This window comes from Malaclemys terrapin, chromosome 9 (genome assembly GCF_027887155.1).
Source record: "Malaclemys terrapin pileata isolate rMalTer1 chromosome 9, rMalTer1.hap1, whole genome shotgun sequence".
Taxonomy (NCBI): domain Eukaryota; kingdom Metazoa; phylum Chordata; order Testudines; family Emydidae; genus Malaclemys; species Malaclemys terrapin.
Window position 1 is genome coordinate 10,054,694 of NC_071513.1, and position 24,260 is coordinate 10,078,953.

A 24,260-nucleotide genomic window follows, 5' to 3' on the forward strand; every position below is an offset into this window, starting at 1 on the left:
AGCCATGTTAATAATGATGCAGTTAATTTAGGTAGAAGAATTTTTCAGCTGAGGACATTTGTATTCCTGCCAGTGATTTAGGATAAACTTGAACTTCCCCGAAAGCACACAAGTAGAATTACTGGAATCTGTTTCTCTCCCATGCTGGCAATGTTGCCATGCCAGTTCCCTGCAAACAGGTATAGATTTATGCAGATTAATTTGGTATAGTACAATGAATTGCCACTATGATATATATTTTAGACTAACATCCTGGCACAGGCTAATGACTGGAATCAAATAAAAATAGATTTATGTAGATTGCTGTATAAATCAGATAAAGCTTTATGTTGCCTACAATCGGTAATGGAAGCTTTTCCAGCAAACAATGTCAAAGTTGTTCATGTAAAATTTTCATTATTTCTAGTGTGAGTAATGCAAAAAAAAAAAAAAAGTCTATTGGGCGTAGCCGCCATTAAACACCATTAACTATAATTTTGTCTGACTAGCTCTCTCATCTGATGATGGGTTAAATGGCAGAAAAGTAGACTGAACAATTGCATAAACTCAAATGAAATATGCCCTTGTATTCTAAGTGTACACAGTTCAGTCAGTTAAAATAGAGCAATTTATTATTCTTTAGCAGCCAGAGCTTAATCTGATTTTAAATATACTTATTTTTTTTCAACTTCTCACAGATTTAACCGACTCGAGAAGATGCATGACATTTCACTACATGGGGGCTCTGGCAAATTGGATAATCTGAAATAACTTTATTAGAGCACTGAAGAAAATAATATGCTTTTACAGAAAAAATGGATGGCCCTTTAAACAACAATGAATATGTTGGCTTGCTTTGAAGCCAATAGATGAAGAGTTTATGAAGGAGACGAGAAAATAGACTTGACACAATCCATGATTGTGTAACATGCATCGCAAATAGTGATGCCCTGCTAATGAGATTCTGACTTAAAATACAGTGAAGTCTAAGCAGGACCTCACCCTTTGTAGGAACATTATTTCTTCAGTGCATGCCCCCCAAAAAATTTAAGCAAAATTCTGCCTGACAATTAGGAACCACCCCTATCTTGATAGGTGTTTGAATGTATATAATCTGTACTGCAGAGTGCGTACTGATATCCTTCATTTTATTTGATATGGTACGGTAATGTTGTGTTTACTCTTTATTTCTGATATGCATCTGTATTAAAAACTGCAGAAAAACGTTTTCAAAGAAAGGAGAGAAATAAAAAGAAAACCATCACCACTAAGCAACTGATTTTTGTCAGCTCCGTGAATGAGCAGGTAATTTGGTCTTCACTGTAAAACGACTTCTTGCTGGTGTCTTTATGGAATTATCATGTGCTTCCTTGACTTGTTTGGATCAAACCAAATATACAAGTCAGAGGTGAGAAAGTGAAATCATTTCATTATGCCAGAAAAGGGTAAGCAGGGGAGCTTTTATAAGTATATTAAAGTGGACCAGTGAGTTCTTAAATATGTTAGTATAATAATTTGCTAAGATGCCTATGCATCAAGGCCTTTGGGAGATTTGAAAGAGATTAACTAAAACAAAATAATATCAATACATTTTTTTTTAGCTTCTCCCCACCAATGACATTGGTATTAACCAAGATATTTCTTTTAAAAAATTACCATTTTTCAATCTGGCTTCTGTTTTTCCAGATGCAATTTTGCAGCCACAGTTAATTGTGACTTTAATTAATAGTGTCTGCAAATATTAGCCGTGGTCTGCAGGGGCACACAGGTAGTTAGACATTTAACTATTAGTATTTGTACCCACAATTCATTGCTGGCAACAATGCCAAATGTAATTATTTTTTGGTGTGATTTTGCACCCACCGAAATGGAGGCCATTGCAGAGTGAAGATGTAAAGGTGATTCTCTCTTTCTCGCTCTCTATGTGTGTGTCTGTGTGTGCAGTAACCAAGTGATGATGAATTCTCAATATAATTGGTAATGGGACCCTAGATGGCTCAGATATATTAACAATGGGATGTTTTTACCTTCAGGTTATCGGTTCAAATTCAAAGCAGATTAGTAACGACCAAAAGTCATTACTATCTGAGAAAAAAAATGAGGAGTCCTTGTGGCACCTTAGAGACTAACAAATTTATTTTGCATAAGCTTTCGTGGGCTAGAACCCACTTCATCAGATGCATGGAGTAGAAAATACAGGAGCAGGTATAAATACACAGCACATGAAAGGATGGGAGTTGCCTTACCAAGTGGGAGGTTTGTCTAATGAGACAATTCAATTAACAGTAGGATACCAAGGGAGGAAAAATCACTTATGAGAGTGGCCCATTTCAAACAGTTGACCAGAAGGTGTGAGTAACAGTAGGGGGAAATTAGTATGGGGAAAATTAGGTTTAGGTTTTGTAATGACCCAACCACTCCCAGTCTTTATCCAGGCCTAATTTGATGGTGTCGTTTGCAAATTAATTCCAGTTCTGCAGTTTCAAGGTGGAGTCTGTTTTTGAAGTTTTTTGTTGAAGAATTGCCACTTTTAGGTCTGTTATTGAGAGACCAGGGAGATTGAAGTGTTCTCCTACTGGTTTTTGAATGTTATAATTCCTGATGTCAGATGTGTGTCCATTTATTCTATCTGAGAGCTCATCAGTGGCCTATGAATTGAAGGTCTCAATCAGAGTCTAGTGGACATGTGTCCAAATCTCAGAAAGTATAATATTAATTGACAGCTTTGTTTAGAGTGGCAGCATAAAGGCCAATGACTGAATGGGTGTGGACTGGAGACTGAACTGTCCTCGTGTTTCTAAATGGACCACAGAGTTGAGGCACACTGGCAGAGAGCATAGGAAAGTTTCCTCTGCCCCTGCACTTGCTATGTATACATAGCATAGAATCTCCAGAGATCTTGCACAGTCCAGCACCTCTCAAAAGCCCTAAATTCTCTTTTTTCCATTTAAAGCATAATTAGTCGCACTATCAATTGAGCTGTCTGAAACTTTGATGTCTTTTGAGAGTTAAAGAAGCAGAGAAGGAAAATATTTTACTAAACATATAAGACAGAATCAGAATGCAAGGAAAATCAGTGGAGAAACTCTTATGTGTAGAAGAAGAGGCTATTCTTAGATGTCAATGAATGTATAAGCAAAGCCATATTTCAGATTTGGGGTCTCGCAGATCTTTCTTACCATATAAGTACAAAGGGGAAAAGCATGTACTAAAATTAAAAACCTGAGTTTACAAAATAAGTCGGTTGCCCAAAACAGATTTATGACTGCGTAACTTTAACCATCTTAGTGAATCTTGCTGAAGCTCCTTGATGGGATGAGTTTTAACTTTGTTTATGGAAAGCTTAAAGGGAGGAGTTCTCTCCCAAATCCAACCACCAGAGCTCTCAACTGAAAGAAGTCCCTCCTAATGAGAGAGGTTGAGAAGTAAGGTGTTTTCCCTGATTTTTGCATCGGGGTACTCTCTCAACATGTAAATAATGATCACAAACACTTCTCCAGCAGCCTTTGCCCTCCTCTTTGGTAAAGTTTAGCTATCTGTGTGGAAGGATGAGATTTTTTTATCAGTAAATGTTGGTAAACATTGATTTCACCATACAAACACAAACTGATGAAAAGTTATTTCCAGTGATAATTATCAAAATTTACACATAGACAAGGTAAGAAAAATGCTGCTTGAGCACTTGCTAAAGATTGTGCTTAAATAATTGTCTGACACCTTCATAAGTTCCTGCAGCTGTGAAAATTTCAATCAATAAAAAATGAAAAAATTCTTGAAACCTAACATTTCATGCAACTGAAAATGTAAATTGATAAAAATTGAAAAGAAATCTTGAAAATAAACATCAACATGATCAATCAAAAGTATAGAAAAATAAAAATTGAATTCTGTCAAGCCGTAGCTATCTGTCTAACTGTCCGTTTTAGCTGATGGATCGATCTAGATATTTATTCTGAGCTCATTACTGAGATATCTGAATGGTTACTGCAAGACAAAAACAAACCTATTATCTGCATGGTGGCAGCTACCATCTAAGACATATGCACTTTTCCTTTCAGCATCAGAAAATGGGTTTTTTACGCTAAGTGAAGATAATGTATTTAGTGGGGTTATTTTTATAGTAATTTGTGGTCCCAATTCTGCCTTCACATACAGCTCCCAATGAAGTCACTGGGATCTGATGCACATCTGAGGGCGGAAGTATTGATAACCTGGAAATAAATTCTGCTTTCTGGTTTTTAAAATAGGTCTTTTCCAGATGTTCAAAAATGGTTTCTAAATTTGCATCCAATATTTGTGCGAGCAAATAGTATAATTCAGGCATCTAACTACCCAGATTGTGGATACAAACAACGTGTATACGTGACAATAGAGGGATGAAGTGTTGTTTTAGCATTTGCACACTCACAAAATTACAGGTACAAAATCATGAAGAGTCATGCGGGTGCCCCTAAAAAAAATTCCATCTAAAAATGGAATATTGCAAACTGTCTTTACCTGGAGATCTGAGCTTGCAGTGCTGTGATTCCGTGCCTAGGCAGCCATAATTTGGGGTGTTTTTAATTGTCCACAAGGGAAGACATGCAGGCGCTGAACTCTTTAATATCTTTTCATGTAGACTTGTACGGAGAAGGAGCAATAGTAGTCCGATGAAAGCTTTAATTTACGTGTGACTTATTGTTTCCACGAGGAGTTGTTGTCGATCAATTTGAGAACAATTACTAGATAAATAAAAAGGAGGGGAAAATCAAACATTTCTTTAGAACATAAGTAAAAAGGGAAATATAAAATCAATCAAAATATGTATTTTGCTGCTGAATCCAAAATACTGACAAGGAGGGGCTGTATTTTTAAGCACCGTTGCTGTTTAGATTTTCCCAGACTATATAACAGAACATGTCTTATGACCATCTTGTTCTCAAGTAGTATTTCATCCTCTGGCTTTGTGGGGGAACTTTTATGCCAAGAGAACTCACTGGAGACTGAGTGACAGATCAGGCTGTTGTCCCACATTCCTTTTCTACTAAATCACAGTTTTCTTTAGATGGAAGGTGGCTATTGTGAAGCTGTCAAACTGAGAAAAGTTAAATGGGCTGAAGTGAAGGCTCGTGTTAACAATAGCAGCTATCTCTGTCAAATGAAAGCCCAGCAGACAGTTACAAGGCAATTCGGCACTGATGGGTGGTCGATTAAAAACAACAAAAGACAAGAGGAATGAAAGGGGAAAAATCCCTATTACTTTGTGGTAGGAGCAAGGGGAAAACCAAAAAAAAACCTAAACCAACAGCCAGCCCCACAGCAGTTTGAACATGCTTGTAGTTAGTTTGACCTACCTAATCTTAGATATAGCACAATAACAGTGACAAGATTATTTTCCCTTGAAGCAGCACTGAGGTATTTTCATTGGCAAAAATCTGGAAGAATAAAATGAATGCAGAGTTCAAGGCAATTGCAGAATTCTTGATTTTGATAACAGCTGGGAACAGAATGCCACCAGGAAAAATAGCTGGGTTTTGCTCTTTTAAAAAAAAGTTATGACTTGATCATTTTTACAGTGTCGTATCTGAGATTTTGAAGGTTACACTATAGACAACCAGAAGAGGATTAGAGGGAAATTATGCCTGAGCTCAAGGGAACGACAATTTAAATTGGATTTGAGATATAACATTTGCATTACCTGAGGAGATGAAAGGTAGTGTTGTGCCCTGCTAGTTACCCAACTACCTAACCATACGTATCAAATGGATTAGTCTGTCGATTAACAGCCCATACACTAAATGCGAGTGTGGATCATGCAATTTACTTTTAATGGGACTGATCCTGCTTCCACTGAATTTAATGTCAAAACTCAATGGGAGTGCACAGTCCGTATATCATACATAAGTTAAAAAATATATATGCTCTTAGTTCAAAATAAAGGTCGTTTTCCCATAGGATCAGATTTTCAACTGCAAGTGTATAAACTGTTCACGCTAAATATGCAAGGACAAATAGGTGAACAATAGATAGTTGCAAAAAGAAGAACAGGAGTACTTGTGGCACCTTAGAGACTAACAAATTTATTAGAGCATAAGCTTTCGGATGCATCCGAAGAAGTGGGCTGTAGTCCACGAAAGCTTATGCTCTAATAAATTTGTTAGTCTTTAAGGTGCCACAAGTACTCCTGTTCTTCTTTTTGCGGATACAGACTAACACGGCTGCTACTCTGAAACCTGTCAATAGATAGTTGCACTCAGAGAATTGGTGTTTGTGCTCACAACAGCATATTTTGCACAGGAAGTAACCAGTTGGCATATGCTCATTTTGCATGTATATTACAGATCCCTACTTCGAAAAATTTGGCCCTACGTATTAAGGATCTCATTTGATCAGTCAGGCATGGAAAATCTTCCATATAAAGAAGGACTGAAAAAACTGGAGCTGTTTATTTTAGAAAGGAGGTGAATAAAAGTTGGGGAGCTGATCAAGGTATACAAAATAATGAATGGTTTAGAAAAGATTGATCAGGCACTTCTAGCTACCCTGACTGGAATTCTCAAAGGAACCTAAGGAATTAGGCACTTCATCCTAACGAGATTCCTTTGAAAATCCCAGCCCCTTTCTCATAATGTCAAAAGAAAGGAACATTCAATGAAAATGACACTTTGTAAATTTAAAACTAATCAAAAGAAATATGTTTTCAAATACACACAGTTAGGACACACGTTGCCACATGATATGATGGTGGCCAACAGTTTAGCAGGATTCAGAAAAAGTTTGGACATTTATCTGGGTAACGGGAGTATGCTGAGTTATAATAGTAAGGATTCAAATAAAACAAAACAAGAGTTTTGGAAGGAATATAAACTCTTGTGCTTCAGGGCATAAGACAGCCTCTGAGAGTCAGGGAGAACCATTCCTCATTGGCAAATTATTCCATAACTACCTATTGTAAGGTTTCTCATACCTTCCCCAGAGACAAGATTCTGAACTAAGTGGAGCACATATATGATCCAGTTTGGTAGTATCTAGGTTCCTAAATATTATCCGTCCACTGGCTGTGTAATTTCAGATTATTGTTCATTATGATTGACAGGCTTATTCTGCAGTTTACCTATATCCTGACACTGGTATCCATTTAGTAGTTTTACATACCCCTGTATAATCTTTTTTCAGAATTCCTCTATCACCAGATACTATTGTGTCTGTTTATTTGCCCTTTTTCAGGTCTCATGCACTCGATAACTAAATGGATTTCAGAGTCGGAATCTACATCTTAAGGGGACAACAAAAATGTGTTTCTTAAAGTGGCTTTCTAATCAGGAGCAGAATTGTATTTACTCGTGGGGTGGTATCTTAAGACAGGAAGTTGCTGAAAAGGTGGATGGCTTGTTCAGATTTCGGAAATAACATGGTGGATCGTTTTCCCACTGGCATCAGAATCCTGATAGCAGTATTGCAGGGTTTGTTATGAATAATTAGGCAAAACAGTGGTTACGGATATCTTTAGTGTAACCTTTCCCGGTTCCCTCCCTGTTTTTTTCCTTCCCTTGCCATCTGGGTCCAGATTCTCAAAGGTGCTTGGGCATTGTTCTGCTCGGCTCTGCAATGCCTAACTCCTAGAATACTCAGCCTCAGGCGGGCGGCCAGACTCCCCATACGATGCATCAGGAGGGCTCGGAAAGGGATCCTCAGAAGCTGAGAGAGAAGCTGCCTAAGCAAGCCAGGATTGAAATGTTGAGGAGAGGGTCTTAGGACTTGGTGCACCTGGCTGACAGGCCAGATAGGTAGCTGCCTGTGCCCTCGCCTGGAGTTAGGCACCTAAGCCAGGTCAGCTGCTTAAGTAGCCCATGCCGTAGCAGCCAGAGCATCTCTCTCCCCTGCTCAGGCTCGATGCCTCTCTCCCAGGTGCCCCCAGTTCTCTCCGGTGTGGTTGCTGTGCTGTCCCTCCACCTATCGGTGGCCTCAATCTGGCCCTTCTGTTGTGGGGTCTAACCAATGTCCGGGCAGGACTGTGCTCCCCTGATGAGATAGGAGTTCCCCTGCTTAGTTTGAGAATCCAGCTTTGAGGCCTGCAGGACCTCTGCTTGAGCTAGGGCTTGGAACAGCTCGTTAGCTGCACAACAGTGTCAGGTCGAAGGTGAGCAACTGGTGGAGACAGAGGCCCCCAGAGGACTTAAATGCCTAAACGGTTAGGCCGCAGCTCAGCAGCAGTTTGGAACCTGAATGGAGGACTTAGGTGCCTAAAGAAACAGATAAGTGCCTAAATTCCCTGGAGGATCTGGGTTTTAGTGTCCCAACAGGGAAGGTTCTACTAACACAATCAAGCTTTCTAATACTAACCCAAGACGTAATAGGGGTAACCCAAGACGTAATAGGGAATACTTAGAACAGAGGCTATTTGTATGCGTGATTGCGTGTGTAGGGGAAAGCTGACTTTTTTAGAATTGCCCCATTTGAAGCAATATCGAAAATAATTCACCATTGTGAATTCCAGGCCAAAATGTGGTTTTACCATGTGCTATAATTTATAGGGTAAACAAGCTTTCTGCAAGAGCTAACTATATCAGGAAACTTGTTTAACATGCACCGAAGGCACTGTTAAGTGATTTCAGTGCCATAATTCAAAACGCTGAGGAAAATTCTCCTGTATTACAGCTAGTGCAAGATTGGGTCGGCAGCCAAGCACATCAACATAAACGTTGAACTGTCTGGGGAAATACAAGCCTCATACTGTTACTTAGGGGGAAATGTGTGCAGACATGGTGGAGCCCCTTATGAAACAATTCTCATTTTGTTAAACAATAGGATCAAATTTTCAAGCGGGTTATCAAGCATATTGCTGTCTTAGAGCTTGCCAAACAAAGTGAAGTATCAATCTGAAGGCTGATATATTTTTACAGAATTAATGATGTATGAAACATGGAAGTGGAAACAGATACATTTTCATTTTATCCTCTAATTTTTCTTTTTGCATTATAAGTGAAAGGAAATGCTTGGAAATTATGTGCAATTATTCATATCTGTTTATCTTAGAGTAATTATATGCACCAGTGGTGTCGTGTCATTGTTTTTGGACCCAAGCTTGACAGAGATTGCTTGCATGAACAAGGACTGTTCGCTGAGTAAGTGCTTGCAGGATCGGACCTGTTGCTTGTTTTCCATCGTGCCTACACAAAGCATTATAAATCATGCAGATTTGAAAATAATTTCAGTAGTTTATTCCTTTTATTTTCTTTTTGTCTGTCCATGGATAAATTCTCTGGCTTTTATATTTAAAAATTGATCCAAAACTATTATTGAAGATCCATTTATCTTGACAACGATGACCCATTCCGATGCAGGGGTGCTTGTGTTCGATCTGGATGGAAGGGAGGGTTGAGGGACCATGCAACCCCGGAACACAGACTTTAATGCAATAAGACGGAAACAGCCCCTTGCATTTCTTTCTCCTGGTCTTAACTCCCATAGGCAGCACTCTTCTGTCTGTACAAATCGTTCACCAACCTTGATTAGTCCTGGACCCTCCAGCCCCTTTTGCACTGGGCTTCAGTCACTTTCCAGCAGTTGACCCAATAAAGGTGTAAAGTCCCCCAGTCATGGCGAAAGCCCCAGTCATCTCTCCCACATTCTCACCAGCCCCTGCCTCTCACGCCTTATTCTTGCCCCATATCACGCTCCTTCCTCCACAGTGACACTGCTGCGCTTCCTGATGGGACTCTCAATGAACAGCTCCTCTCAGTGGTCTAGTGTGGAACTACACCTCCCATTTTAATTTTCCTTTTGAACAACATGTTCAATGTAACGTTTTAAAGTATGCTCTAGGACACGAATGTCACTTTACTCTACATAAACAGTCATTAACACTAAAGCTATAACCCCCATTCTACCCCAACCCTACACTTGTTTCAGGACCAGAATAAGGCTTAGTAATATTCCCTGTTCAATATCTGTGATTGAAAAAGACCTGGCCCTAGCAGCCTGTTTTAAACACCTTCAGTCTTCCCTCTGGACCAGAATACAGGTGTTTTATGCAGTTTTATGGAGTGATTGTCCATTAGCACTGAAATGAACCATCTAAGCCTCTTTATTGGGTTACAGGACAGCTTGTCCCCAGCAATTCATTCTGGAGGACAAATTGTCCCCCGTGATTCAGAAACCCAACAGCTTGAGATTGCTGTCACAGAGTCTTTATTTATTTTCATTCCTTTACTCAACATGAATTTGTTAGGATACAATCAGAGTGAATTATTTAACATACCCAGCATATTTGGGCTCTAAGTAACCTGGAATGTGTGCGGGAAACTTTGGAGGTTTTCCTTGAGTTTGATCCTTTCTGCAAGGGGGCTGGGGAAACCTTGGTTTGGAGGCCTTCTTGAATGTATTTCAGAGTTTGCAAAAATTATGCAGGTTGGCAAAGCCTATAATTGAAATACACTATTTTTCAAGATTCAATTAAAAAATACATCTGTTTTTCTAGTCTAAAGGAAGGCTCTGCTTTGTGTCAGGAGTAGAGGATACCCCCAACAACCTCACCTTTCCCCTTCCCCCCAAATTTAAGCTGCCACAAGTTGGTATCCTACTGAAAGACATAGGTATATATTTAGTTTTCCATTAGCAATTTTCTCCCTCTCCCTGTGCAGTCTTCCCCACTCTGCCACTCTCTCTTGTCTACTTTTTCACCCTCCTTTGCATTGGATTTTAATCTTTGCCCTCTTTCTGCTCCTTTTGTCATGGTCTTCTCGAGCAGAGCATGATCCTGATAGTGTCCACATTTGAATGAAAGTTGCAAAAAACCCAAGTTCCAGTGGGTTTGATAGTTACGGAAATGAGTTTGCTTTCCCTGCTTAATCTAGGAAGGCTGATTCCAAAAACTCACTGGAAGTGTGTGGCTGGGCATCCTCCCCCACTGCAGTGCTGGGAACTTGAGTCAGATGATGTCTTTGCAGTGAAGAACAAAAGCTGAGCACTGACCTTTTTTGGAGTTGTTCGTTCGCCCTTCTGCTTCTCGTGCACAAGCCCGTATTGGCCACAAACTCAGTTCAAAGCGCTTGCAAAGGAAAGTAGAATGTTGTGTTAATTGTAGCCAGGATGTGGTCACTCCTTGGTACAGCTAAGAGAGTTTAAGGAGGAAAACCAGGTTTGTGAGCAGGGGACTAATAGGACTCTTGTGAATTGTTGGGAATGAGTTATGCTTTCACCATTTCTTTGCTTGATGTTCGGAGCTTGATCACCAAGGTCCAGGTGGCTGCTCTGATTTGCTGCTTCACAATTTGCTCTGTGATTTCTTCTCACTCTTAAAATTCATCCTTCTTTGTAATTGTGCATTGAAGGTGGAATTTATTCATCTCGTGGAAGTGCCAATGCAAGGCCGTCATCCTCCCCTAGTCTCTGCCATAGGTGCTATGCCGGGGAGCCACCAGTGGAAGGCTACACAGGGGTGCATCCTACATGCATCAAGAATCTACTTGCTAGCCCCCCTGAGTGAGCTAGAGTGGATGGCCAAAGGATCCATGCTGGTCCCAACATCACACACAACTACCTGGCAGGTCTGCAGCTGCTGTCAGCCCACAAACTAGAATAGCACCAAGTGAGGTGAGGGTGTGCTGCCCTGCAGCCTTGTCCCATACTGGGTGGTGGATTTAACTTCTTCACCTGCCTGGAGCCTCATAACTCAAGCTTTAGGTGGGTGGAATGCATATCACCCTCTATCTCCTTTGTAAAGCACTTTGAGATCTACTGAGGAAAAAGTGCTAAATAAGAGTGAAATATTATTATTATTATTATTATTATTACTACTACTACTGAAGCATAGTCTCTCTCTACAACATTTAACATGCCTAAATGTCAGTAGGGAGCATTTTGTAGTGGCAAATAATTCAAAGAGCAAAAACAATGTTGTATTTTTAAAAAAAAATATCTCAGACTTGCAAGAAATGCATCAATGTAAAAGAAACTAATGAACACTCAAAAGCTGTTTCCACTCCAGACCACAATACTGAAGTTTAAGATTTAGCAGAGAAAACCCATTTCCAATATACAGAAACAAAAGAGCCCAGCTCTTCAGATATGAGATGAGTCTATCTAAGAGGAAAACAGCAAAAGATTTGTGAATGTCATTCTGGTACTGACAGCTCATCAAACATCTTCTTGAAGGGCTCACTTCACCTGAAGATTAAAAAAGGAATAAAATAAAAGAATATAGTCAATGAGTAAAATGAATGCACTTCCATGTACATTATAGAGCATTGGATAGATGAGCCAGTCTTACGCTATTTATTTCCCGTGGAGAAAAATCTTTTAAATATCTTATCTGATGTGAATTTTTTAACATCACCTTTGCAACTTGCTCTGGAATTATCAATCATTGTTTAACTAAATTCCCAAAGCCTTTGTCTATAGATAGGCCATGTCACGGCTGGGTTGCCTGAGAAAATACTGGTGCTTTGGTTGAGGCATAGTTTTATCAAATATGGCTAAATTAGAAGATGTTTTTCATTCAGAATGTAATGGAGTTGAGTGTGTTTCACAAAATGCATTCTGGGCTATAGACTGCCCTTGATTAGTAGCAGAATCCAAACCGATATAAGTGGGCCCTTCCTATGACAACTGGATTTTCCTTAGTGGCCTTTTAGACCTTGTCTATATGGGGAAATTGACGAGCAAAGCTATTGGACAGTAAGCTATTCTGGAATGGTTCCCACTTTGGATTCTCTGTTTTGGAATGTATGTGTTGGGGGATCTGCCATTTTTTCTGAGCTGGATGGTGCCTGGGGGGCAACTGTTTTTTTTTTTTTTGTTTGTTTGTTTGTTTTTTGTGGAGGTGTGTTTGAGAGGAGGACACCATTACCAAGGAAATGTCTAGGGAGTAGAGTGGAGGGATGAAGGGGAAGGGAGATGGACACTTTGTGCATACTGGAAAAGTTTGGCATGATTAGCCACGTTAAAATAAGAGTGGGAACAAACTGTGATCCTCTTTTCTCCATAGATGAATACAGTTCCAGAGTAGACCTCGAGGTTGTTCCTCATCATTCATTATCCAAGCCTCAAACAGACATTATGTTCTTGCTTTTATTGCTATAAACTGTATACATCAACACGCCGAGTCATAAAACTAGAGGTTTTTGAAAATGATATTAATCCCACATCATAATCTTCCTGCTCTGTTCTTTTTATTAAGTCCCACATTTTTTACCATTATGATGTCTCATATTTGGGCTTGCCAGACTCAGAGGGCAGGGTTCCAATCACCGATTGTACAGCAAGTGAGAAGCTCACAGTGCAGTTTGCCTTATTGTACCTATGTACTATTAAATTTCCAGCAAGGAGCGCATTATTTCCAGCAAGGAGCGCATTATTATTATTAAAACATCACCTCAACTGTACTTGTAAAAAACAATTGCTTTCTTTAATGTAGGCAAAATGTTTACTTGTAATTTAAACATTTGGGCCCAAACCTGCTTCTGTTCCAATGGGAATTGACTTTGAGAACAGGATTTGGCCTTTTATTTGGAGATCAACCTGTAAGTTATTAGATTTGCTATAATATTGTTCAAGGCAACATGTAGGTAAAAACCTGGAATAGGTTCTTCCTTCCTCCTCCCCATTTACCTCAGTTCTCTTCTCTCTCTCTCTCTCTCTCTCTCTCAACTTTAATGAAAAACAAAATGCCTGTCAACAGAGCAGTAGTTATAATGCACTTAGTAGCAACTTAATAGTTTAGTTGCCTTGAAGAGCTTTTTATACATGGAGATTAATGGAGGGCTAGATAAAGAAATTCTTCTACTGAAAGAATTCATTTTGCTTAATCCTTTTGGAATTAGAAGATGATATGGAGAGATGAGTAATGAAGTGCACTCTCTGATTGTGAGGTATCTAATAGATAACCACAGGGGTTACTTCTCTCTCACCAGCTGTAATTACACTAATTACTGATATGGTGCCAGAAACACTAAGGCAGACTGAGTGTGACAACACAAAATGGAGTGTTTCTTAGCAAGACATCTTTCTCCATCAGTTGGATTGCGGGGAGGCTGACAGTGTTATGAGGCTAATGTATTCAGTCTCCTGTGAGAGGGAAGAGGCCAACTAGTCTTATTGTCCATAGCATTTCCTTTTGGCTAACACATGAGACTTCACTGGAGATACCTTACTAAACCACCAGGCTGGAGAATGAGCACTTGATCCATTAATCAAGCCACTAGCCTTTTTTTCATGTAAGTAGTCCCATTCAGGCCAATGAGACTACTTACATGAGTAAAGGCTACTCAAGAGAGTAAGAGTTGGCAGGAACTAGCCCATGGTCACCAGTGAGAACTGGGGGAAAATGGCAGACAACGAGAAGGGAAAATTAATAAAATATATTGAGGTATCTATACAGTTGTTGAAAAGTGGTCATGAATATCCGGTTAAATGGTGCTTGTAAATTCCATTTAACATTTTAAGGGTCTGGGGGGGTTTTGAGGATGGCGGGAGTGGGGGGAGTTACCATAACTTTTGGATGATCTCAGAGGAAATATTTTAAAAATGACTTGCACATTTCAGCAGGAGGATGAATATCAAATCTCAAGATTTATAGATGGGATATTTTAAAACAAAACATCCTCTTTTTCCTTTGGAATTACGCTACCATTTGTTTTCATTTTCCCAACCTTTTTGTCCATTGTTTTATGAACTTCTCTGGGGAAATATATTGTTAGATGTTTTCTCTCGCACACATACACACAAACCCCCTGATAAATGATAAAATTGTGCTGCAGTGTGTGCAACATATTCTTGAAATACATCTGAGTTCCATTATTCAGTTTGTCATTTGCATGATAACTTGAGTTACCACTCTCTGAAAAGTCTAATATAATACAGAGAAATGCATCAGGAAAATGAAAAACAAGTTCAGTATAATGTCCACAGGGTAAATGCAGTTTAGATTATGTTGAACTGATGGGACCAATTCAGTGAAAGTTCAGAGGTGGAAAAGGTAACATCTTCTTGCTAGTCAGTATTCATATGTGTTCTCCACAACTAGGTATTCCAGAAAACACTGGACTGTAGCGTTAATAAGGGCTTTATACCACAGGATGGTAATGCGCTGCTTTTTTTCACCTCAAAGACATGGATTTGATTCCTGCCTGTTCCGGATTTAAGTCTTATTAAACATCACAAGTGAAATTTGGTGTGACATTCCAAGCTGTCTCTCTAATACTAAAGAGAATAAATAGTTGCAGGGTGCTAGTGTATGTTTCCGTATCTAAAACCCACAGAATAGATCCATTTGTATCAGTGTAAAGAGAAAGCAAGAGGGAACTGTTTTCTTTTGAAGACTCCCAACTCATTTATACACTTTCTCTGCCTGCCATCACTTTTCTTTATCAGCTCTTTCCCCTGCTTTTTATATCTCTGTGCACGATCTCGTCTTTCTCTGTCCTATTCTGCCTTGTTTTAGCTATAAACACTACCCCTTTAAGGAGACAATCCCAAGGATGGTGGTCAAAAATGTGGCCTCCTTGTTACGCTGGCAGTCACAGTCTCTCAGAGTACAAGTCCATTTGCAGTAATCCAATTTTTTGTTAGCATTTCAGAGAGCCGGAATCTTGTCCATTTCAATTCCCGACATACCAATTGATTCCCGACATACCAATGTCAGTTACCCCAGGTCAATTGTAACTTAGATCTTTCACCAAATACAATGCTTATAGCCAATCCTACAATAAACTAACTAAAGATGTATTAACTATGAAAAAGAAATAACAGAGTTATTTACAAGGTTAAAGCAGGTAAACATACACACACAAATGAGTTACAATCATAGGTTTCAAAAGATAATAGAAGCTGCTGTAATATGCAAATGCTATATTTCCTTTAGGGCTAACCCAAGCTAAGCAGTCTAGCGATCCCTTGCTTATGCTTGGAAATATTGTCCTCTCCAAATTTCAAGCAGTACAGTGATACAGTTCCTTCTGGTCAGGCATTTTTATTCCCTTCCCCGACAGTTCAAACAGACGGAACAAGTTTCAGCACCTGTCTCTTCTTCATGGGTGTTGAGGATGGAGAGGAGACAATCCACAAAGTCTTTGTCCTTGATGTTTCACAATGGCTCATTTGGTTTCAGTGGGCCTTCTTGTGCAGAGCTGCACTTTACACTAATTAATGCTTCTTTCCTGTTCGAGTTACACAATTACAGAGGTCTACACTGCAATTACTCAATGTAATCTTATACCATGGGCTACAGACATTATAAGTGAGATCAGTACATGCAGCATCCTACAAGCGTTTCATCAAGTCTAAACACTAAACACATTTTTATCACCTGAGCATCTGTTTTAGCAATCCCAACACACAGGTGAGTCAGCCTGGTTTCCAGCAATGCATTTGTCAGTGTTCGGTGTGGCCTGGGATCTTGGTATGTGTTGACACCTCGCCTGCCAGCATGACAACCAGAGCCAAGGCTGATGGGGAAAAGAACATCATACCTGTATGTGCTTGATTCATGCACATGTGTGTGCTGTCATCGCACAGAAAAAAACTGCACACTTGTAGGCAATTGTGTGATCCAAATGAGTGTATATTTTATAATTGCCAGCTTGGCAAAAGTAAGAGCTAATTTTCTGGGCAGCTAGGAATCAGGGAGCTGAAACTGGCACCCTGTCCCCCCCCCCCCCACACACACACACACACACACTACATCCAAGTGGAGCTTAGCCACAGTGGAGAATTGAGCCCAGACTAAGTAAGGAGGAACAGAATTTGGTGTGTTGCAAGAACATCCTCTTGGATCAAGCTTTGTTTCCATAGTCAGAATGGTTTGTTATTTTAAAAATATATATACCCCAAATACAGCTTCATAAAACCAGAGAAGGGAGGAAAGGAGTGCTCCATGACATCCACTAGGGACCTGGGCCCAGATACTCAAAAGTATTTAGGTGCCTAAACTCCCATTGAAATTAATGTGACTTAGGTGCCTAAATCCCTTTGAGGATCCGGGTCCCAGAGCTAAATTATCCATAAAATATTTAGATATTTCAGTGATAAGAGGTATGCACAGCCAAAAAATAGATTTAGGTCCTGATCCAAAGCTCCCTGGAGTAAATGAAGACTCCCAGTGACTTCCTTGGGCTTTGGGTCAAGCCCACAGCCTAGATGGATAAATAATATTTTTGGCCTGTCAGCTATGACAGTATCCCTTTCGAGAATTCTAAAGCTTCTATTAAAATGGTATGTGAATTTATTGAAAATGAGGTATCTGGTGATTGTACTTTTTATGGATAATAATCTCATCTTTCCTCAATAAAACTTTTACTTGCTCATTTGCAAGTAGGGTGACCAGATAGCAAATATGAAAAATCGGGCCTGGAGTGTAAGGGGGGAATAGTTGCCTGTATAAGACAAAACCCTTAATATTGGGATGGTCGGAATAATATTGGGTCGTCTGGTCACCCTGTTGGCAAGTGCCCAAACCTACAGGTCTGAGGTGCACAAAACATTTCATGAAGTCAATGTTTATGATAGTGATGGCTTTAGAATTGGCTCCGTTCCTGCATTCCCTTGGGTTTGTTAGCAGTGCAATGAGTTGCAGTCCAGGTTCAGCGATGGTCTTTTATCTTATTCCTTCATGTCCGCTTGGTTGACATTTTTTCCATCACTTATTGCATGAATGAAAGGTTAAAACGGTTTGTTCCTTTTTAATTGAGCATACGTAAACTACTGGGATGTAGTGACCTGACTCCCAAATTCATCCCTGCGCAACGCTGTACTGAGTGCCGGGGAGAGGGTGGAGTTTGGAACACAATCCTCTTTTGGAACAAAAACGAGCCTGGTGGGACTCAGAATTCTTTGACGGCATCTACAAGTACTGACCAGAAAGAGTGTTCTTTGTTCATGTCTATTTTCAGTGCACACGTGTTTCTCGTTCTGGTTGCTAGATCCTTGAGAAAAGCACCAGGAGCAGCAAAGAAACAGTAATGATCCAGCTCACTGTACCAAAATCATATATCCCTCCAAAATTGTTTTAGGACAGCCTCACTTTCAATCCATACCGTTTTTCAAAGAGTCCACTAAGGCCTAAGTCAACTTACTGCATCCTCAAAATAATAAAGTTTTTGTCAATCGTCAGTGGTGTGGCCCTCCCAAACTCATGCCAATAAAACCTTCATTCCACCCCCTTTCTATCTAAGTTTCTAATGCATAAAAAGCCTGCTCTTGGAGCAGATTCATCTCTGGAATAAGCAAGTGTAGTAGTCAGTCAAGGAGAATTACACCAGTTTGCCCCAGGGATAAATGTGTTTCTTTGTCACCACATTTCAGGCTGCAGCAAATTCACATCCCAAATTATAAACCTCTGAAAATATAATGAATATGCTGACACAGCCTTAACTGTTGCTCTGTAAATGGCACTGCTCTAATAATGAGATCAAAAATCCTTCTTAATCCCACACTTTCCCTAAAGTGGTGTTATGCATTAGCTATGGATGAAAAGACAAACAAGTACATGTATATTCAACAATAATGTCGATTAGGTCAGAGAAGAATAGGAAATGAAATGAATTTGTAACACCTCCGGAGATAGCTTTCTGATACAGACTGTTTTCTTTTTGATTTACCCTCATTGACTGTGTTCATTATAACTTTAATATATCCACTGAATTGCCTTTTATTAACAGCTGGGATGATATTACCAAGGAATTCATTCTGTAATCTCAAGACAAGGTGTTCTTAAATTTAACAGTTACATAGTTCCATATAGATCATATATGCATACTTACACGTAGCTGTCTCTCAAGAGGACTCAATTTCAAGTTCAGACCATACAGACAGTGTTGGAAAGTACTGTAGATACAGAGCTCTTGCGGCTCAGGGCTTTGAGGCTGAAATGTGTTACTTCTCTAGGTACGATGATTATGAAACAGTCACCTTGGATTAGGATTGCTGGCAATCTTTAAAAGCCCTTATTGGGCCTTGAGAGTGATCAGATGCCACTTGCTTATAAATGGGAGTTAATAGAAGCATTAAATGTGCAAGCCACCATGACCCACTTCTCCAGAATATTAAGCACATTTTAAAATAGTTGAAGAATGTCTAAGTCCTCCACTTTCTGTAAAATATTACCTCCTTCTAACTAATATCCTCTGGGAGGAGGCTTTCTGAACTCTTGAACATTTCACTTTCATTTATGCATACTGTATATTTTTGAATTTCTTCCCTCACTTTTTGCTTTGCCATATATTTATTGTTGGTACCATATTCAGTTTCTCCCTAATTATTCCATCTGCCACTACAGGATGATGCATTTTAGTAGCGGTGTGGTTTGGTTGTTTAACCTTTGAGTTGTGTAACTGAATGTGATGACATATTCCTCATGTAGCAGACCAGGCTAAGAAGAATTATATACTCCAAGTGATAAGCTTGGACCCGCTAAACAAATACCCCAATCCAATTTTTTCCCTCTCTCTAGTCTTCTAAACATCCATTAGTCTCTTGATGGGAACTCATAAATCCTGCAGATTTAGTTTATCTGAAACCAACTCCAACAGTTGTCCTTCCTACTAATCATCATATTTTATATCAAATTTATATTTTTCAATATTCAATATAAACATACCTGCTGCTTACTGTACTGTTAGAAAATGTCTGTAACATGCTTTATAAGGACAGTTATTAATCAGCCATTTTACAAGACTGTTTCGTAGGTATATTCATTTATCTTTTTATACTTGCTTCTTTTCATTTGTCTAATACAGAATTTCTTTTATCCTTTTGGTTTCCTTCAACAGAATATGTCAAGAAGAAATTTAACATGTAACAAAAGGGAAAAAAGTGCAATGGCTAGAAAGAAAGAAATAACCCTTTAGGCTTAAATCATGTAAAGGTCCCTTGCCTTCTTTTTCTTAGCTCTGTATTTTGTTTTAAATACTACAGAGCACATTATCTACCGGTGCTGCTTTAAAGAGGCAGAATGCTTTGCATATTTAAGTGATATGTAGGTTTTAGAAGAGGAATTTAGGATTGAATTAGAATTAAGAAGCACAAAGATGTATCCACACATTAAGGTGATCTTATAATTCTGGGTGCATTGTCCTCAAGAGTATATAATGAACTCGGATGATGCAGTTAAGGGCTATGGATAGATCAAGCTGCAGTGATTTGTTGTCGTGAATGGTGCACCAGGCAGTGCCACTGTAGAAACAAATGAATGTGTCTGCTAGATAAACAACATAAAAAGTTCCCATTCATCACTAAAATCTAGCCCTCTAAAGATTAATATTTCCTGCAGATTTCTTAGTTTTGGAGGAAAAGATTCCTTATCCGTACCTTAGACTTACTTCTATGAGCTCACATTTTACAAGGAGGCATCTGACATTTATCAAGAGGTTAATGACTAGTAGTTTCATGTCCAGATACTTTGTAACCACTGAGCTGCCCGACAACAGAGGTCACTAAAAGACAGATGACTTACTAGCCAGTTAAAGTTCTCCTTACACTTTCTCTTTTAAAAGCACCAGCAGGGTTTGGAGAGGGCTGATATTTGACCAGCTGGAATACTGTCCCCTTGTAGGGAGCCATGATTTACCGGTAGTCTTCAAACAAAAGGTCATCCAGACAAAACACTCATTGATTGTTACGGTTATTTAAAGGCTAACAGTAAAAATTCATAGACTCCAGTCTTCATCAACATGAAAAGGAATCCGTAATTGCAATTTGCAAGTCTCCTGCAGAGGCGGAAGGGGATCAAAATAGGACAGGGGAAGCTCATCAATTTCAGTGGGTAGCATGAGAGGTCTTGATGATGCATGCTGATACGTTGTTCCATCATCTAGTGATAGAGGGATTTGGTGTAGAAAAGAGACTGTGGTAACAGAAGAAATGTAGCCTAAAGGAGTTTGTGTTCCCAAGAAGGCCCATTGCCACTCACACAGTGTAGGTATGGGTAGTTGAATAGGCGCATATACTTGGTGGTTCCCCACTCTTATTCTGTGGTCATCTAGAAATGGAGGAATCTAGACTGATGTAAAAGCAGGTAAAAATGGTCTCTTTTCCAAAACATGTGGAAATATCTTATTCCTGCACTTTAAAAATGTACAGATTTATCAAAAGAGAGCTGTTGTATAAAATAGGTAGTAATATAGTAGTATACATTTTTCATCACTTCCCCTTTCAAAATGGGGAGAGAGCTGGGGCAGCATAGAATCATAGAATATCAGGGTTGGAAGGGACCTCAGGAGGTCATCTAGTTCAACCCGCTGCTCAAACCAGGACCAATTCCCAACTAAATCATCCCAGCCAGGGTTTTGTCAAGCCTGACCTTAAAAACCTCTAAGGAAGGAGATTCCACCACCTTCCTAGGTATCCCATTCCAGTGCTTCACCACCCTCCTAGTGAAAAAGTTTTTCCTAATATCCAACCTAAACCTCCCCCACTGCAACTTGAGACCATTACTCCTTGTTCTGTCATCAGGTATCACTGAGAACAGTCTAGATCCATCCTCTTTGGAACCCCTTTCAGGTAGTTGAAAGCAGCTAGCAAATCCCCCCTCATTCTTCTCTTCTGCAGACTAAACAATCCCAGTTCCCTCAGCCTCTATTCATAAGTCATGTGCTCCAGCCCCCTAATCATTTTTGTTGCCCTCCGCTGGACTCTTTCCAATTTTTCCACATCCTTGTAGTGTGGGGCCCAAAACCGGACACAGTACTCCAGATGAGGCCTCACCAATGTCGAATAGAGGGGAATGATCATGTCCCTCGATCTGCTGGCAGATCCCCTACTTATACAGCCCAAAATGCTGTTAGCCTTCTTGGCAACAAGGGCACATATTGTTGACTCATATCCAGCTTCTCATCCACTGTAACCCCTAGGTCCTTTTCTGCAGAACTGCTTCTTAGCCATTCGGTCCCTAGTCTGTAACAGTGAATGAGATTCTTCTGTCCTAAGTGCAGGACTCTGCACTTGTCCTTGTTGAACCTCATCAGGTTTCTTTTGGCCCAATCCTCTAATTTGTCTAGGTCCCTCTGTAACCTATCCCTACCCTCCAGCATATCTACCACTCCTCCTAGTTTAGTGTCATCTGCAAACTTGCTGAGAGTGCAGTCCATGCCATCCTCCAGATCATTAATGAAGATATTGAACAAAACCGGCCCCAGGACCGACCCTTAGGGCACTCCGCTTGAAACCGGCTTCCAACTAGACATGGAGCCGTTGATCACTACCCACTGAGCCCGACGATCTAGCCAGCTTTCTATCCACCTTATAGTCCATGGTCTCTTCCTTCCCCTTGTCCTGTAGAGGGAACAGGGAACAGTGGTGTGACAGATTCCCCTGTAGAAGAGAGACCGTGTAGAGGAGATTCCTAGCACGGAAGACTCCTGTCTTTCCCTCCGATACTACTGTACCTCCTGATAGGAATGCTGGAAGACCCAGAAATTCTTCAAACAGGCACCAGCTCCTCCTAGTATTCCCAATTCACAATCCCCTGCCTGGTGGATCCTCAAATCAGCAGCCAAGAAAGATATGGGGCAGCAGTCTAAATCAAGAAGAACGGGAAGCCCTTTTTCTGTTTCCAGCAAAGGAGAGAAGCTGTGCTTCCTCTTACTTTAACTCCACTCTCCCAATCTAGAAATACCCATTTATGGTAAGCTACACACTATGGGCCAATCAGCAGGTAGAAGAGGACATGAAAGAGGGGCTAATTGTAAGCATTTGTGATGGAGTGATTTTCAAAGTAGTCCATCCTTGCCTTTATTCACATAAAAAGGTGGTCATAGTGTACTCACAATTTCCTTTTATAGATCCTGATTCTGCTGCAGTAGAACTCACTGGGAGTTTTTTCACTGACTTCACTGAGGGTTAGATTTGGCCTATAATTTATAAAATTAGTTCATTAAATGTAATTATGGATTATTATTATTTTTTAGAATGCTTGAAGATGATCTAAAACTCAGCAGTGATGAAGATGACCACGAACAGGTAAAATTCTGACGTGTGCATATAACATACGTATCTGACAATATCTTCATCAGTTGAATGTGGTTGCATATTATTTTATTATATCTGTATCAAATCCATTCCTGGGTAAACTTCTCCCAATCCATCACCACAAGGCTTGCCTACACATTGAATTATTGTGGAATAGCTATTCCCAAAAACTGATTATGAATAGTGTCACGTTTTGACACTCTTACTCCAAAATAAGAGTACCTTGTTCCAGTTTAATTCACTTTGAAAGTGGATTAAGTTTAACAGGAACAAGGTACTCCTATTCCAGAATACGGCCATGACTACACTACAAGATTATGTCAACCTAACTTCTATCAGAATATCACCACATCAGTTATTAAATCGCTTGTGTGTATGCACACTTGGCCTGTTGGCTCAGCGGGGCGCATCCTCAATTGTATTGTCCATATGGGGCATTGTGGGACAGCTCCTGAATGCCAGTAATAACCCAGTGTCTACACTGACACTGTGTTGACCTAATTACATTGACTGACTCTACGATGCTCAGGGAGGTGGTGTTACTAAATTGGCATATAGAGGCACTTATGTCAGCAAGAGCCAAATTTAAGTGAAGACACTTCCACAGCTAAGTCAACGTAAGGCAGTTTATGGCAACCTAACCCTGTTATGTAGACCAGGTCTAAGAGTGTCTACCCATGGAGTTATTCAGGAATAATTTTCAAGGGGAGACATGTCCTCTTAGCCTTTGTTTTAGTTCACCAGTTAATCATCTTGACTCCACGGCCTTGCACCCAGTTTGGGTCGCTGTTTACACCTGTGCAAAGGGTTGTAAAATGCTCCCAAATCAGAATTCTCCACTCACTCCTACCAGAAGTAATGGTTTGCACCCACTTTACACTCTCTTTGCACTGATATCAATGACTGTAGTCAGTACAAAGCAGTGGAGAACCGCGGAACTTTTGTTCCAGCCACTGAACAAAGGGTTTAGAGCCCACAATCATTAATCCTAATATAAATATTAGTGATACACTCCCGTTTCCCAGAGGTACAGCAGCAGGACCTGGCTGTGAATCAATAGCAGACGTCTTTCAGCCTAGAGGGGACATTAGTGAAAAAGCATTTGCAGAAAACTTGCTGATACCTTGTCCTTTCTTCCATTCTGCATTATAAATATTTACAGTTACTGCTGAGAAATAAAATGGAGGGCCTGCATCTTTTCAGCATTTTTAATAAGAAAGTCTAGACACCTTGGGCCAAATTCGTCCCTGGTATAATTTCAGTGAAGACAATGGAGTTCAACCAAGGATGAATTTGGCCCCGTATCATTCTTAGGTCATAAAACAGTAAAGCAAATTTTC

At 39.9% G+C, this 24,260-nt stretch overlaps 1 protein-coding gene across 2 annotated transcripts in view; it reads left to right on the top strand.

The window, feature by feature from the left end:
- The window catches only part of AFF2 (ALF transcription elongation factor 2), a 403,259-nt gene that overhangs the window by 274,011 nt on the left and 104,988 nt on the right, over nt 1–24,260 (top strand). For both annotated transcript variants that reach the window (XM_054040357.1, XM_054040358.1), the window contains exon 8: nt 22,860–22,911. In XM_054040357.1, the coding sequence (XP_053896332.1) occupies nt 22,860–22,911 (52 nt within the window). The remainder of the gene's footprint in view (nt 1–22,859; nt 22,912–24,260) is intronic.